Source organism: Pinus tabuliformis, chromosome 9 (genome assembly GCF_031772625.1).
Source record: "Pinus tabuliformis cultivar Carrire ecotype Pingquan chromosome 9, CPIR1, whole genome shotgun sequence".
NCBI lineage: Eukaryota > Viridiplantae > Streptophyta > Pinopsida > Pinales > Pinaceae > Pinus > Pinus tabuliformis.
Genome location: NC_142307.1, coordinates 1,756,115,039 through 1,756,130,671, shown reverse-complemented (window position 1 = coordinate 1,756,130,671; position 15,633 = coordinate 1,756,115,039). Strand labels below are relative to the sequence as shown.

General features: G+C 37.6%; 1 protein-coding gene across 3 annotated transcripts in view; it reads right to left on the bottom strand.

Annotated features, from left to right (window-relative positions):
• Positions 1-3,959: 3,959 nt before the first annotated feature.
• Positions 3,960-15,633, bottom strand: part of LOC149155773 (protein TIC 62, chloroplastic-like) — a 306,905-nt gene continuing 295,231 nt past the window's right edge. For 2 of the 3 annotated variants that reach the window (XM_089445999.1, XM_089445998.1), the window contains 3 exons: positions 6,843-6,994; positions 6,348-6,551; positions 3,960-4,732 (listed from right to left, as the gene is read on the bottom strand). In XM_089445999.1, the coding sequence (XP_089302125.1) occupies positions 4,684-4,732; positions 6,348-6,551; positions 6,843-6,994 (405 nt within the window). In that variant the 3' untranslated portion in view covers positions 3,960-4,683. The remainder of the gene's footprint in view (positions 4,733-6,347; positions 6,552-6,842; positions 6,995-15,633) is intronic. The other variant, XR_016263751.1, reaches the window with a different exon arrangement.

The following is a 15,633-nucleotide window of genomic DNA, read 5'->3' as shown; positions in this document are numbered from 1 at the left end:
TTTTGAATTTATTCTCTCTCATGCACAAATTGTCAAGGTCGGCCTTAGTTAAATGTTGGCTCAAGAAGCCTAATAGATGGGTCTCCTCACCCTCAACGAATTGTATAAATAGGAGTGACCTCTCTCCTCATTTGGATATCACTCATCACATCAATCATCTCTCTCTCTTCTCTTGATTGGTTCGTAGAGCTTGGGCAACCTCTCTCTCTTCTTCGCACGTGTGGTAGGAGGCTGAAAATTTCAGGGACAGAATAGGTCAAAAATTCAGAGAAACAGACCAGCATTGACCAGGGCTTGTTTGACCATCTTTGCCTTTGGTTTTCAGGCCAAAATTCCGATTTTCCTAGGCCGAGTTGTTGGGCACAGAAACCAAGATGTTTTGGGCAATTTGACCAGCGTTGACTTCTACACTGAACATAGAAAATTACAGCAGTGTTTCTCTCCTTTGACCGAGTTTGATCGAGCTATTTGGGGCTGACTTTGACCTCCCGTTCAGGCCAAGTTTGACTGGGGTTGACCGAGCTGCATTCAGGACCTTTTGCTGCCATTTTGACCAGTGTTGACTTTTTGGTTAGGGCTAAAGTTTGATTGCAGTTGACTACAGGTTTGTGAGGGTTGTTTTGGGCAAGTAAATTTGATATTTGTACTCTCTCCATGTTGAACTATTGAATAATAATAAGAAGATTTGATCAAAGGGTTTTCCCCACATTGGGGTTTTTCCCTAGCATCTGCCAAATTTTGTCCTCTTGTCTTGGCTTGTCTTCTGCACTTGTTTTTATGTTCTATTTGCATTTACTGTCAATGTGATTGCTACTGGAAATAATTGGAAATTATCATTGCGCTGCTAAAGGAACATTGAAGTAAATTGTGCTAAAGCATAGAACATACCATTGTTATCTATAATTAACAATTACAGTCTTGGCATCAGGCTTGGCCTCGCATATGTATTACAATCTTATTGTATAGCTCAGTCTCTTTGTTTATGGCATCATAATACAATCCTAGCATCATGGTTATCTTAAGACATTGTATAGTCTCACTGTCCATAGCTGCCTCTACTTAAGCATGATATCAATGGCATCGTTCTTATCTATAGGCTTCACATTTATGAATGGTACCACTGTTGTATAGATGGCATCATATTCTTATCGAGAAGTATGATATGACATCAGTGTGGCACCGCATACAGAGAAGTATGATATGGCATCATAAGTAGAACAGTATGGAATCATATGTTCTGAGCAATGGGCTTTGTCTTAAGATATTCTAGACAAAGATCAGCGGCAATACTTGTCATAGTAACAACATTCTCTATTCCTTGGATGTCAGTTCACAATTTCAAATGAAATTGTGAACTAACATGGATTGACCCTAGAAAATCAAATATGTCTAATATGGATGTACTTTGTATCTCAGTTGAACAATTGACGAAATCTAATAGAAGAAGAAGCATTCTGGGTTTTCCCCTTGTGGGGTTTTAACCTGGTCTCCGACCAATCCTGGTGTCTCTATGAGTTCTTGTTTTTCTTCTTTTATTCTTTTATGTTATGTTGCATTACTGATGATGTTGTTCTTTCTACATAATTGCATATAATGATGATTATAATGCTGTGGGGGTGAATTCATTGTGTAAATGATGTAATGCAATTATCAAAGCAAAAAAAACAATATAGACCTAAAAGAAAATTAACACTCAAGGAAAGAAATCAGCTTTCTTCTTAGTTTGAGAGCTATAGTACAACCGTTGGTATCAAGACAATTCACAGGGATACTCATGATGTCACTTGCGGGGATTTGAACCTAGATGGAGAAATTATCATCCATTTGATCCAACAACCCGAAATAACTCCAATTGACATCTTAAATACATACCATAAATGTTGTATATGTGAATGTATATTTTAACTTACATAGCATCTTCCGTATTACTCAGACAATATTGTTTACCTTTTAATATTGTCATCATATTACGGTGTATATGGTTTACCTTCTAATATTATCATACGGTGATGATATCAGTTAAATTTTCCAATTACCAGACAACATAAGTTACAACTGAATTGGCATGCATGCACAATTTTCAAGCCTAGGACTAAGTGAAACTTAAAAGTTGTAGTGCACAACTCTAAGTCCAGTAATCTGCTAGGTCTGTATGGTCAATCCCCCTTTCCCTATAATTACAGCATGTTTACACCTCAAGCATTCAATTACAACATGTTTACACATCAAGCATTCAGGTGCAGTGGCTTTCAATGGCTTTGGGATGGATGAATAGATATGGTTCAGACCTATTTCCCACAACTTTATAATTAAATGTTTTTGCATATCAATTGGTATTACATTTGAGAGACTGATCGCTTAAACGATTCAGCTTGAATGTTTATAAAACACTTTGAAGCACTTTAAGACAGTGCAGTAGAATCTTCATAGCTTTTGGTTGATACTCGATGAGTTCACTTATGACAGCGACGTATCCCTTTCCTCTTTTTTTTTCCAAAATTTTGGCTTGGATTATTATATAGCACTTTGACATACTTTACGGCAGTGCAGTATGATGTTCATAGCTTTTGTTTGATACTCGTGTTCACTTATGGCAGACTACTCTTTTTCTCAAATTCCCCTTCCCACATAACTCTGGCATAGCTAGTATAGGAAAAATTAAAAATCAAAGAAATGATGGATGTGCATTTTTGCAGAAGAGACCACGATAAGCATCTCCAAGGAAATAAATGTTGAAATATAATTGGTGAAGGCTATTTTCTGTATAATGAAATTTTATGGATATTTAGGAAGACCTTTCTATTATATTAACTGTAACTGTCTTATACCAAGGTTTATTACAGAAACAACTTCAAATCTTTGTTTTCTAATAGAAATGCATTTTCAGAATGTTAGAAAGAAGAGAAAGGATTGAAATTCTCTTTGAAGGATGAAAGGAACCATTCAAATTTACATGAAATATATAGATAAGAAAATGAGTGTTCATAGCTGCTCAGATGTTTTTTCATTTATAAAACTGCTCACAAAATTCATCCAAGGCCTCTTCACGCCATATGTTAGTATCTTGTAAAAAACAATTCTGAGTAATTTTGATCACACTCCAATAATACATGTAACAATCTTTTCATGCTGTAAATATTCTCGTCTAAGGCCAATTGGAAAACTTTTAGCATTACAAAGTTTACTGGTTTATTGTTATTGTTCTTTGTGTAAGAAGGTTCTTTGCATCTAGTGTGGATGTCCTCTGGAACAGTGAAACCTCACAATTGGCTCCCACACTCAATCCCTCTCTATGAGATTTAGATATGAAACCTAATGGAAACTAAACCTCACACAAACCAACCATCTTATTTACACTTTATAGGTTAACATCCTAAACTCTACCTATTATAAATCTGGTGTATCAGATAAGTGGACACTTTCTTTCCAGGCCAGTAAAACAACAAAATAAAGAGGCATTTGAACTTTTGCTCCATTTCACATACCATCTGTTCATAAAATTCGACATGTCAGACACGAAAGGTGGAAAAGGCGTGCCCAGGCCACTAAAACAACAAAAAAGAGGCGTTTGAACTTTTTCTCCATTTCACACATCATCTGTTCATGAAAACCCTATTAGAGACTGCAAAAAATGAAAATGGAGATTTCTTGTGTTTTATACATCTACAGGCTGCAGTTATCTTCCTCAATTTATCATTTTTCAAACATCAGTGTTCTTTATGTCAACTTAGATATAATTTATCTGTAATTTCAATTAAAAAAAAAATTAAAGAGATGTATGCTCTATTTCACCCACCATTTGTTGATGAAAACCTTGGTAGAGACTTTGCAGAGAATGAGAAGAGAGATTTCTTGAGTTTGATACATCTACAGGCTGCAATTACTTTCCTGAGTTTATTATATATTGAACAGCAGTGTTACGTATTTCTATTTAGTTGTATTTTATTTGTTTATATATATGCAAAGAAGAACTTCATACGATTCATTCCTCTTCTCCAAAATATTTGGATGGAATATGGCGTCAACCTCTAGGTGCAAAGAGCACAAAGAGTGGTCAGTAACCCTGAGGGAGTAATGCGGATTGGAACCTGTCACCTCCCCATTAGCAACATACCTATGGTGAATGGACTTTATATATATAATATTTATATCCCTCCATGTCCCGTTTGAGGTGTCTACATGTTCTGTATCGGATACCTGAATCCATGTGTCTCCATGTCCCCGTGTCAGGTGAATTAGCTTTGGACAAAATAAGACACAAAGAAAAGCCCAAGGAGGTGGTATTGAGAAAAATTTGAAGCTTAAATCTGGATGGTTGACTATCCAGCATAGTGCCAGAGCTAAATTTCTGGGTGCCTTTTAATATCTCTACGAGTTCCAAATCATATTCTGTGATAAAAAAAATACAAAGTACCTTTGAAAGTCGTTCAAATTTTCAAACTGATAATATACCAAAAAGTGATGACCATCAATGAACTGATCGGTTGATCTCTTTCCTGCAGAATGCTCAAATATTCTTCACGGTGAGAAATGCTTATCATTTAATCAAAAAGATATGGAATACCTGTTTTCTAGAAATTTATATTTCATACTGGTGGTCACTGGAACTTACTCTTCTTTGCAGAGCCAATTGTTTTGTTCATTTTCTAAGGTCGGATCCTCTTCAAACTAGTGATATCAGCCCTACTTTAGAGTTGGACTTGGAGAAGCCGGTGGTTTCAAGTCCTCGTACCTACATAATATTGACAGTGGATAAATTAAAGCTCAAATTTTATTAAAAATTGTTAATTTTAGGATAACAATGGTATGTTTTATGCTTAGAGCAATTTTACTTAAATTTTCTTTATTAGCCCAATATCATATCCAGTATAGAAATCACATCAATATGATAGTAAAACGCAGATAGAACATAAACAGTAACAGTAGAAGACAAGTCAACACAAGAGGACACAAGATATGGCACCAGCCAGGGACAAACCCCAATGTGGGGAAACCCTTGATCAATTTTTCTTATAATTCTTCAAAATTTCAGCAGAGAGAGAGTACAATTTACAATATTCACCTGCCCAATCTGATCAGTCAAAACAGTAGAAACATAAAGCCCTAACCAGAAAGTCAACGCTGGTCAACAAGGCTGAAAATTGACCTCCAAAAAAGGTCGGTCAACCTTGGTCAACTCAGCCTCCAACAGCAAGATAATGCAGCCCAAAACAGTCTGAAATTAACCAGTCAAACCTGGTAAACTAAAGTCAATGCAGCAAACAGAACTAAGGCAGTCAACATTGGTCGACACAGGGGTCAAACTGCCTCGGTTTTTTTGCCCAAAACTGCAGCCTGCCCAAAGAAAAGTCTCCCTCACAAAACCAAAGTCAACGCTGGTCAAAGTCAGCCTCCTGAAATTTCGGTCAAATCTAGTCAACGCAGTAGCTAGAAAATCAGACCTTCCTTCACACGTGTGGAGAGAGAGAGAAGCCTAGAAATCTGTACCCAATCAAGATGAGAGAGAGAAAGATGAATGAGAGTGATGCCAAAATGAGGACGAGGCTCCTTGTATTTATAGGCTAACATTGAGGATGAATAGATGTGACTATTGGGCTTCTGAGCCTACATGAGTTTGCTGGCCGACGTTTACAATTTGTCCATAATCAAAATAAATTCATAACTTCATTTGTGCATGTCAGAATGAGATGCTCTTTAGATTAATCCTTCACCTCTCGGAAAGAGGAATCCAAGAAAAATATCAGCTGCCTCATAAGAGCTGTCCAAAGTGATGTTTGACCCTAGTTGCCAAATTTAACAAAAATGTACCAGAAGACATTGGATACAAGGAAAGTGATTTTGTTTTCTGGATGGTGTTATCAATTTTTCTTGCGATGGCCTAGGAAGCCAGCTCTACCGTCATATTTTATATGATGGACTGGCTCTACTGTCATAGTTTATATGATGGACTGTCTAATAACATGTGATGCAAAAAATATATGTAACATTACTTTGTCTGCAGCAAAATGTAGGACTTGATGAAGTTTGAGATGTTGAAGGCATGGAATCCTCACAATCAATCTGTCAGAGGATGGCTTATAAGAAATGTATCTGTAAAACTATATGAAGTTAGAGATTTTGGGGGCATGAAGTTCTCACAATAAATCTGTCATAGAGGAACGCTTACAAGAATTGTATCTGATGAAGTCTATTCTGACTTTGTTCCAGGTTTGACTACATTAAGGTAGAATGTTATACATTTTGTACATTTCTGATTTTTTTCCTTGTAATATAAGCAGTATTTTCTCCAAACCAGAAAGAAGAAAGAAAAGAAATGCACAAAAAGTACCAATCTGTATAAAACTTACATTGGATATGGGGAGAGTGGTCTTGATTGTGAGTGAGAAATCTGGACCTCTTCCTTCTGTGCAGCACCAAGCTCAGCTATGACAGGTACCTTTGAGAACTGATTCTGTGGAGGTGATTCAACAGCCGCTGTCATGGATCTTTCACTACGGGATAGGTTTGGAGTACTTGGACAGGGTGAGGTTGGTGGTTTTAAATCCTCATACCTGATAATGAATTTAATAGCAGATAGAAAACAGCAAGTCAAGACAGAAATTAGATAACTTTGTCATTCCCCAGAAAGTGTTTTAGTACATTCATTGTAGTCAGTTGACAGTGTGTAACTATCTCAGCTAGCTTCGCTAACTAATGACTAACTAATGACTAACTAATATTTTAACTTGTGCTAACTAATCAGTAATCGATATTTTATTACTTATCAATACAAGCAGGAGACAAACGATATTGATAAATATACTGTATAAAACTCTCAATGACATACTGAGTTTGAATCTTACATTGTGTAAGGAGAAAGAGGTCTCGATTTCTCTGAAACCATCTGGAGTTCAGCCTTCTCTGGAACAGCACTAACAGCAGATTGCAGAAGGTCCTGTTCCACTGAAGACTGGGTCTCTGAAGCTGATTTGACAACCTCAGTAAGTTCTTTTTCCTGCCAATGCAAGAAGAAAGCCCCTTTGATAAGCGTTTGAACTGCAAATGTTTCTTTTATCACTGTATCCGCAAGTATTTTTCTTCCCTCCTGTCACCTTATAGAACTCGCTGATTGACTTCAAGATTCAACAAAAGATTTTCCACATTTCTCTTCAAAAGTTTTTATTGTATTTGCATTGAAAGTTTTTGAAGAATATGCAAATCAAGTTAGACAAAGGGAAAGAAGACCTAGTTCACATTCCACATTATCAATTCAGTACAGGTCAAGGTCAAAGGTAACCTTTCCTATGAAATCGTCTCCAATTACAATACATCTCAACCTATTATATGCTTAACAAGAACATATCCACAACAGAGAATCATTTTCCCTTGTATGCATTGTTCAACAAATATATTTCTTTAAAGTGGTGGCATTTTCCAGAAAGAATATTCTATCATCCATAAGAGTCTGAAACAGGTTGGAAGAGCTACTTGAAATCAACAGTTTTTTTTGCCTGGCAATGACTTTGCAGCTACACTGTCTAAGAAGCTATCCTTGTAATAATACATATTGGAAAAACTGAATGAATTATGGCCCTGTTAGCACTGGTTGCCCCGCGTGATTTCAGTGTCAACTTTGAGATTCACTTCTACATCTTTCAGAACTGTCAGGACTTCATTTAGTTATCCAGCGGTTCCACTTTGAGGGCTTACTGTCCTTGCATGCATGATAATCTTCAGATTTATTATCTTTACATAGATGCATGTCTCCTTTTGCATGCATATATAATGATTTAGAGGTGGTTCATGATATCTTCAGGGTTCATGTGTGTATGCGGGGGTTACTGGTGGTTTGCATGCGACATGCATGCAGTTCTGATACACTACTAATTTTAGGAGTGAGATTTACATGTTGGATTTAATGATATATTTGGACTCTTTGTTTCCATGAGAGTCTAGACTCTAATGAGACCATTTCTAGTAACATGCAAGGTGTTTTATGGAATTGCTATTGTTAGCAGTTGGGGCTACAGGGCTTGTACAATGAAACAAAGCACATATACCGGTTCCTTAGAGGTAGGCAAGTCTGCTGAACCTATTTCCAATGACATGCAAGGTGTTGCTATTTTTATCAATATCTTTTTCTAGACATGTTTCTAATAATAAGTGTTTCCATGGGTAGTATCTTGATATTGAGGACAATTTAGTAAATTTACTAGTTTTAGTAAATTTGTATTTTTTGCCAGTCCTGGTGTAGGTGGGCCTCGATAGGGTCATATTTAGTATTGACATCCTTGGTTGGCAAGTGTTTTCTTGAGGAGTTAATATTTCTTTTTCAATATTCAATTGTTTAAAGATCTATTTTTAGAGTTTTAAATCTTTTATAAGGATTGACACACTAAATAGACTAGTGCCTTTCTCAATCTTAGAGCATATGGAATCAAAGGAAGAGGTCTGTGGCCGAAGACTTGAGGTCTATATGCTTTCACTCTTGGGACTCTTCCTCTAGGCTTTGGTGGTCTTGTATGTAAGAACTATGAATAATTTAAACAACTATTCCCTATGAATAGAATATGAATAACAGAATAGTACAGCCATTGCAGAGACAGTAAGGACTTCTAAAATTAAACATCATGATACTGTGACAAAAATTCTTGAATTTTATAAATTTAACCGATAGAACCAATGAGAGTACTTACCTATAATCCTACAGTCGATGATGCCTCAAACTACTTCTGCTTCAATTACCAAAAGACCGAAACCACCTAGCCAAACTGAGCAGAACCTCGTTACTTAGTCTAGTAAACTTCTTAGTTGAAGCAGACTGTTCCCCCGTGCCCAAAAACCTCAGAACAAGCAAGGCCCAACTGTTCTTGATGATAAACAAATTCTCTGTGTATAAACTTTTCTCCTCTTTTCTCCCCCCTGCCTCCAACCATCCCTTCCTTCTTATAAGTTGTCATTTACCGACATCCTCCATCACCATGTCAAAATTTATGATACGTGTTGATTTTTATAAAGAAAATATGATTTTATTTTATTTGAATATCTTAATTTGAAATAAAAGTTATTTATTTATTTTAATGATTTAATTTTAATTTAATTAATTTTATTTAAATTCATAAATTTTAATTTACTATAAGTGGGTCATTACATACATCCCTCCTTCCAAAAACTTCGTCCCGAAGTTAGGGTTTATAAAATATATTAATAATTATTATGAGTATATAGGTCTTTATATTACAAAATTAAATTTGTTTTCTTTAATATTTTTAATATTTTACAACTATAATATCCATGTTCTGTCTCAGTTGGTTTTCAGCTATTCTATAATCATCCTATCCTTCCTAATCTCTTCCGCTCCCATCCTATCCGTCCTCTACTGGAGTATGCCATGGTGTCAGTTATATTGACCTAAGCATTCATAAACTCCAAGGATGACAGCGTCGGCTATACCGACCTGATCCCTAGTAGGCATCCGACAATCATCATCACACGTCTAGGGGAGCGTGACTCGCACAGTCCTCCCATGACTCCAGGGTTCGGAGGATAAACGGTGGGCAACACCTCCACCCCTCCCAGTGGAATCAGGGTTAATACCCTATCATGGAATCTCTTTGAGCCTTAATTGTTCTGAAGTTTTTGTCATCACGTGGTCATTTTGACAACGGATATTATCTGCAATCATAAACACATAAACACTTGTCCATGCATTTATAAAATGTGCATTAACATATTCAAAAACACATAGCTTATGTATATTTCCTACATGTCATCTACAATATAACATACTTTGCCATAATCTATTCATGTCAGTAGTTTTCATATCAAAATGCAATCATTCTTTGATTTCTAGCTCATCAATCATATTGATATGCATAAATAAAACAAAATTATAATATCTTAATTCTCATCAGAAGCAAAATTACTGAAATATTTAAACTTTACTTTTATAACTATAATTTAGTAAAATCAATAACATATTCCGTTTCGGTATCCATGTACTAGCGGGATTAGACAGATATTATGTCATAAAAGTTCATGTTTATCTATGGTCATTCAAAAATGGTTCTAAGTCTTTGATTTATAGTAAAGTAAATATATACAAAACATAGTTTAAAGTTCTTCAAAATTGACATTGATTGGGGTATTTTTGACATATGTTCTCTATATCTTCCCAAGTAGTCGATCCAAGACTATATTTGTCCCACTGGACCTTAACTTGGTCTACCAGACGATTCCTGAGCGGTTGAACCTTATGTTCCAGTATACATAATGGTTCGACCGATATGATTCCTTCGTCCGATACCTGCAGTTCCTTCCGTTGAAGGTTATGAGATTGATCAGCTATATAATGCCTTAATACAGATACATGAAATACATTATGAACTTTATGCAAGTGAGATGGCAGTGCAAAACGATAGGCGACGGGTCCAACTCTTTCCATGACTTTAAATGGTCCAATAAATCAAGGTGACAACTTTGTCCCTTTTCCGAATCGAATAGTGCTTTTATTCGGTTTGATGCGGATGAAAACCTGATCCCCTACTTTATACTTCCTATCAGTTCTGTGAGCATCAGCGTAACTCTTTTGTCTATCTTGTGCTTCTTTTAATCGTTGTCTAACTTGTTTTACCTGCTCCTCCATTTCTTGAATTAATTCTGGTCCTACTATCACCTGATCTTCTAATCTGTCCCAACTTAATGGTGTTCTGCAAGGTCTGCCATGTAATGCTTCAAATGGAGGCATTCCGATTGAACTGTGGTAACTGTTATTGTATGCAAATTTGACTAAGGATAAGTACTTTTCCCAGTGTGATTGCTGATCTATAACATACATCCTCAACATATCTTCAAGTACTTGATTTACCCTTTCTGTTTGCCCATCAGTTTCAGGATGATAAGCTGTGCTCAAATTTAGTTGAGTTCCTGAGGTTGACTGCATGCAAGTCCAGAATCTTGAAGTGAATCATGAATCTCTGCCTGATATAATTTTCTTAGGTATTCCATGAAATCTGTTAATTTCATTTATGAATACTCGAGCTACATCAGCAACTTCATAAGTATCTCTTATGGGAATGAAATGGGCGCTTTTTGTTAATTTATCCACTACTACCAGAATGGCATTGTGTCTTTGAGAAGTAAGAGGCAGCCTAGTGATAAAATCCATAGAAATAATCTCCCATTTGGTCAGAGGAATGTTGTGAGGTTTTAAAAGACCCACTAGAAGACAATGATTTGCTTTTACTTGTTGACATTCCAAACATCTTGCAACGAATTGAACAATATCACGTTTCATGCTCGATCAGAAGAAGAGATTCTTGGTATCCGCATACATTTTCTTTACTCCAGAGTCCAGGATGTGCACAATACACTGCTCTGTGGGCTTCCTTAAGGATAGTGTCTCGAAGATCCCTATTATCAGGAATATACATCCTTCCATGGAATCGTAAGATTCCATCATCTTCTAGTTCATATCCTTCAAATTTAAATTCTTTTGCCTTTTTACTCTCAAGACTAGATCTCACCTTTAAATACCAGCTAACTTTTATGAGATATTCTAGTACTCGTTGCCTTAAGTCTACTTTGATAGGTATGAGAGAAAATATCCGTGGTTTTCTGCTTAAAAGCATCTGTTACTACATTTTATTTTCCCTTAATATATGATATTCCAAAGTCATATTCACTTAGGAATTCACTCCATTGTCTTTGTCTAGCATTTAAGTCTTTTTGAATGAACAAATATTGTAGACTTTGATGGTCGCTTTTAAGTGTAAAACTTTGCTCCACTAGATAGTGTCTCCAACTCTTTAAAGCTAGTACTATAGCGGCTAACTCTAAATCATGAGTAGCATAAAGTTCTTCATGAAGCTTTAACTTTCTTGAGACATACACTATTACTTCTTTATCCTGTATCAATACTACACCTAGCCCTTGTTTGGATGCATCAGTACATACCATAAAATATTTGTCCATATTAGGGACTCTTAAGATTGGTGCACTGGTCAGTAGTCCTTTGAGTTCAGAGAATGCTTTATTACATTCCCCAGTCCGTTCATACTTAACACCCTTACGCTAAAGGGTTGTAATCGGCTTTGCAATTTTGGAGAATCCCTCCACAAATCTTCGATAGTAACAGGCTAAATCCATAAAGCTTCGTACTTCATGTGCGTTTTTCGGTATTGGCCATTCCATGATTGCTTTTACCTTTTCAGGATCTACTGAAATCCCTTCACCTGATATGATATGACCTAAGTAATGAATCTTTTCCTGAAAGAACGAACCCTTGGATAAATTTCCATACAACTGATGTTTTCTAAGGCAGAACAACACTATCCGTAAATGATCTTCATGCTCTTTCTCATTCTTGGAATAGATGAGTATGTCATCTAAAAAGAATTATACAAATTGATCAAGATAATTGCGGAAAACACTGTTCACTGTGCGGAAAACGCTGGGTTTCTTAGTAGTTTGTGCTGAGGAGCTGCGGGAAGGATTATCCGGGGTTTCAGCTAGGAGATTTGTCAGAAATCAAGAGGTATTATTGCCAAGTAAATTCTCTGTTGGGTAGGCTAGTTTCAACACCCAGATTTTACTCTGATATTGCTTAATAAGAAAACCCTCAAATAGCTGCAGCGGTTTTCCCACATTGGGTTTTTCCGGGGACATTGGTCCAAAAATAATGGTGTCATATGGTGTGTTTGTTTTTGTTTCCTCTTAGTTGCTGATCTGTAATATGTTGACCATGCACTAGTATTTATTTTCAGTATTTACATTGTAAATAACTTGTTAAGGAAAACAAGTAGGTAGGAATAAATCAGATAAAGTGCATGGAGGGTTTCTAACTAAGTAAACTTAGAAACTTCAACATGGTATCAGAGGGTGATTACAGATCACAGGAGGACTAAAAGACATCAGCCAAGCGGAGCAATAGAAGTAGAAAACAGTTGTCCCAAGGTGACAGAAGCTGTTCTAACAGTGCAAAAGCCAAGGAGTGTGACGTAGAGCTAGCCAGGGCTCACGCAGGGCCACGTAGAGGCAACCGGGAGCTGCACAGAGCCCCAAAGAGGCCAGTGTTGCTGATGCAAAGGGCCAGAGGGTTGACGCAGGGCCTCCCAAGGTTGACGCAGACCCATTCGGGGTGACGCAGGGCCAGCGTGAGGCAGAGAGGGGCTGAAGCAGTCCACAGATAGGCAATTGCTGGGGTTTAGAAGGCTGCAAGAGTATTGCAGAGTGGAGCTAGTGAGGTACTGTAGTCAGAACAATACCTGACAGAACAAGGCCAGAGGAGTTGCTACTAAGGGTTTCTAGCCGAGGAACTCGGACCAGTGGTGCGGTTGCACAAGACGATCAGAGTAGGGGGCATCTCGACAAGCGGCAGAAGGATTTCCAGGAGGGAAATCAAGACTCAGAGGGAGTGCAGAAGAGAACTTCCAGATAGAAAGTAGAGACTCAAAGGAGTCGAACAGAGAACTTCCAAGAGGGAAGTAGAGGAGCATCATGGCACTACACAAAGTAAGAGACCAGGATAGACTGGACAGAGCATCGAACTTCATAGTCTGGAAGGCCAAAATCTTATTCGTACTTGACAGGAATCATGTCAAGAACTTCGCCTTGAAGGTAATAGCCATCCCATTCGACCCCAGTGATAATGATAGGTACGAGGAGGCGATGGCGAGGGCCAAGAGCATTATCCTTGACGGGGTCAAGGATTATGTAGTACCACACATAGTCGAGAAGGAAACGACGTTTGAGATGGGGAGGCTCTCAAGAAGCTGTACTAGCATACTTCTATGCAGAGAAGAATGTGTTAAACACACATGGACAACAAGAGAAATATGAAAGATAAATCATGACAATACAATTTTTATTAACAACTGATATACATTTATAGTACATTATTTGATCGTTGGGTTCCACATCCCAAGGTCTCTTGGACTCCTTTTGTCCATTCGGCTTCCACACTAACCCATTGAGGATTAGGTGTCCAACATTCCCCCCTTAATCCGAAGGGTTATGTATGAGTCCAAGAAGAAAGCTGTAATACAAAATGTGCAAAAATGCATGGCAGCACTAGGTTGAATGTGCTCTCTGAAATGTTGGTATAAAGGGAGGTGGTTTAAGGATGACCACCAACACTGGAACGCTTAGTGCAATTCCCAGAACTCTTCCAAAACTGGCAAGAAGCTAAAGTCTTCTGCTAGAGGAAGTGCTCCTATTGTTTTGAAGAGGGAAACCTTCAACCATGAAAGGGAGGTCTCACCCCGCATAAAAGGGAGAACTTCAACCTGAAAAGGGAAGTCTCAACCTGTGATGGTTTAAGGATGACCAACAACTTTGGAATGCTTAATGCAATTCCTGGAACTCTTCCAAAACTGGCAAGAAGCTGGAGTCTTCTGCTAGAGGAAGTGTTCTCAATTTTGTTCCTGGAATTCTTTCGAAACTGGCAAGAAGCTGAAGTCTTCTGCTAGAGGAAGTGTCCCAGATTGCCAACTGAAGGCATGTTTACGGGCATCTTTGTTTCTGGCTACAACTCTGAAACTGGTGTGGCAGGTTGTGGCTCAGGCTCGCTTGATGTGGCTTTGAAGCTTGTAGATGACCATCATTTCCCCCCCTGTCAGATACAAGGTGAGATGATGGAGAAAACTCAACTGCAAGACTGTTCAATACTCTGGAACAAGTTCTGACATGTGTTTGGATTCTGGAATATCTTCTTGGCTGTTGATGCCCATTGCCAAGAAGCGATCCATCCAAGATGAATCTTTGTTCTTGCAGGACATTTATTTCTGAAGCGTCTGTGTGAAGAATGGCTGGTTTTATGACAGTGCTTACATGGATGAAGATCAAAATAATGATCTTTCAAATGGCCAACTCGGTCACACTGTTGGCATTTCACAATCTGTTGTTGTTGCTGCTGTGGAAGAGGGGCAGAATCTGGAACAACTGAAGCTGAACTGTCATGAGGAGCAGGTGAACTGTCATGAATGAATCCAGCACTCTGAAACTGAATGGGCTTTGAGTAGTCTGGAATATGAAAGGACAAGTCCTTCTCATATCCAAGACCGGTTCTGTGCTTGTTGTGGACAAGCTGTTCCCAAGGTCTAATGATGGGCTTGGGAAGTGCAGACTGAGTTTCTGCATCTGCATGTACAACTGCTGCTTTATGGGGGTCTGTTTCAATCTTCTGAACAGAAACAGGTTCAGAATGATGACTCCTCTGTTTTAGTTCTTATTGCTGTAGCTGGGATTCGAGCTGCAAAAAATCAATTTTCTCTTGTGCATTTTGTAGACAGACCTGAATGTTTGTGAGACAAACTTTGCTGACTTTTAATGTATCAGTAGTTGTAGACAATATGAGAGTTTTGAGGAACTCTAATACTTCATTGATTCTACCCATTTTTTTTTTTTTTTACTGTCAGAATTATACCTTACAAACTGAACACAACTACTACTTAACGCAGAAAAGTAATATCACTCACAGTACTCAGCAATATCCTTTATAAATGTGCAGCAAATGAATCAAGGAAGCAAGGCAAAGAAGTGTTGTATTGATAAAGGAACCTGGAACAATCGCGAGTTTGCACAGTAATAAGGATAAGTTTGTTCCTAGAAATTCGTCCTCAACACACAACAGGCAACTATGACTGATCTGCAAAT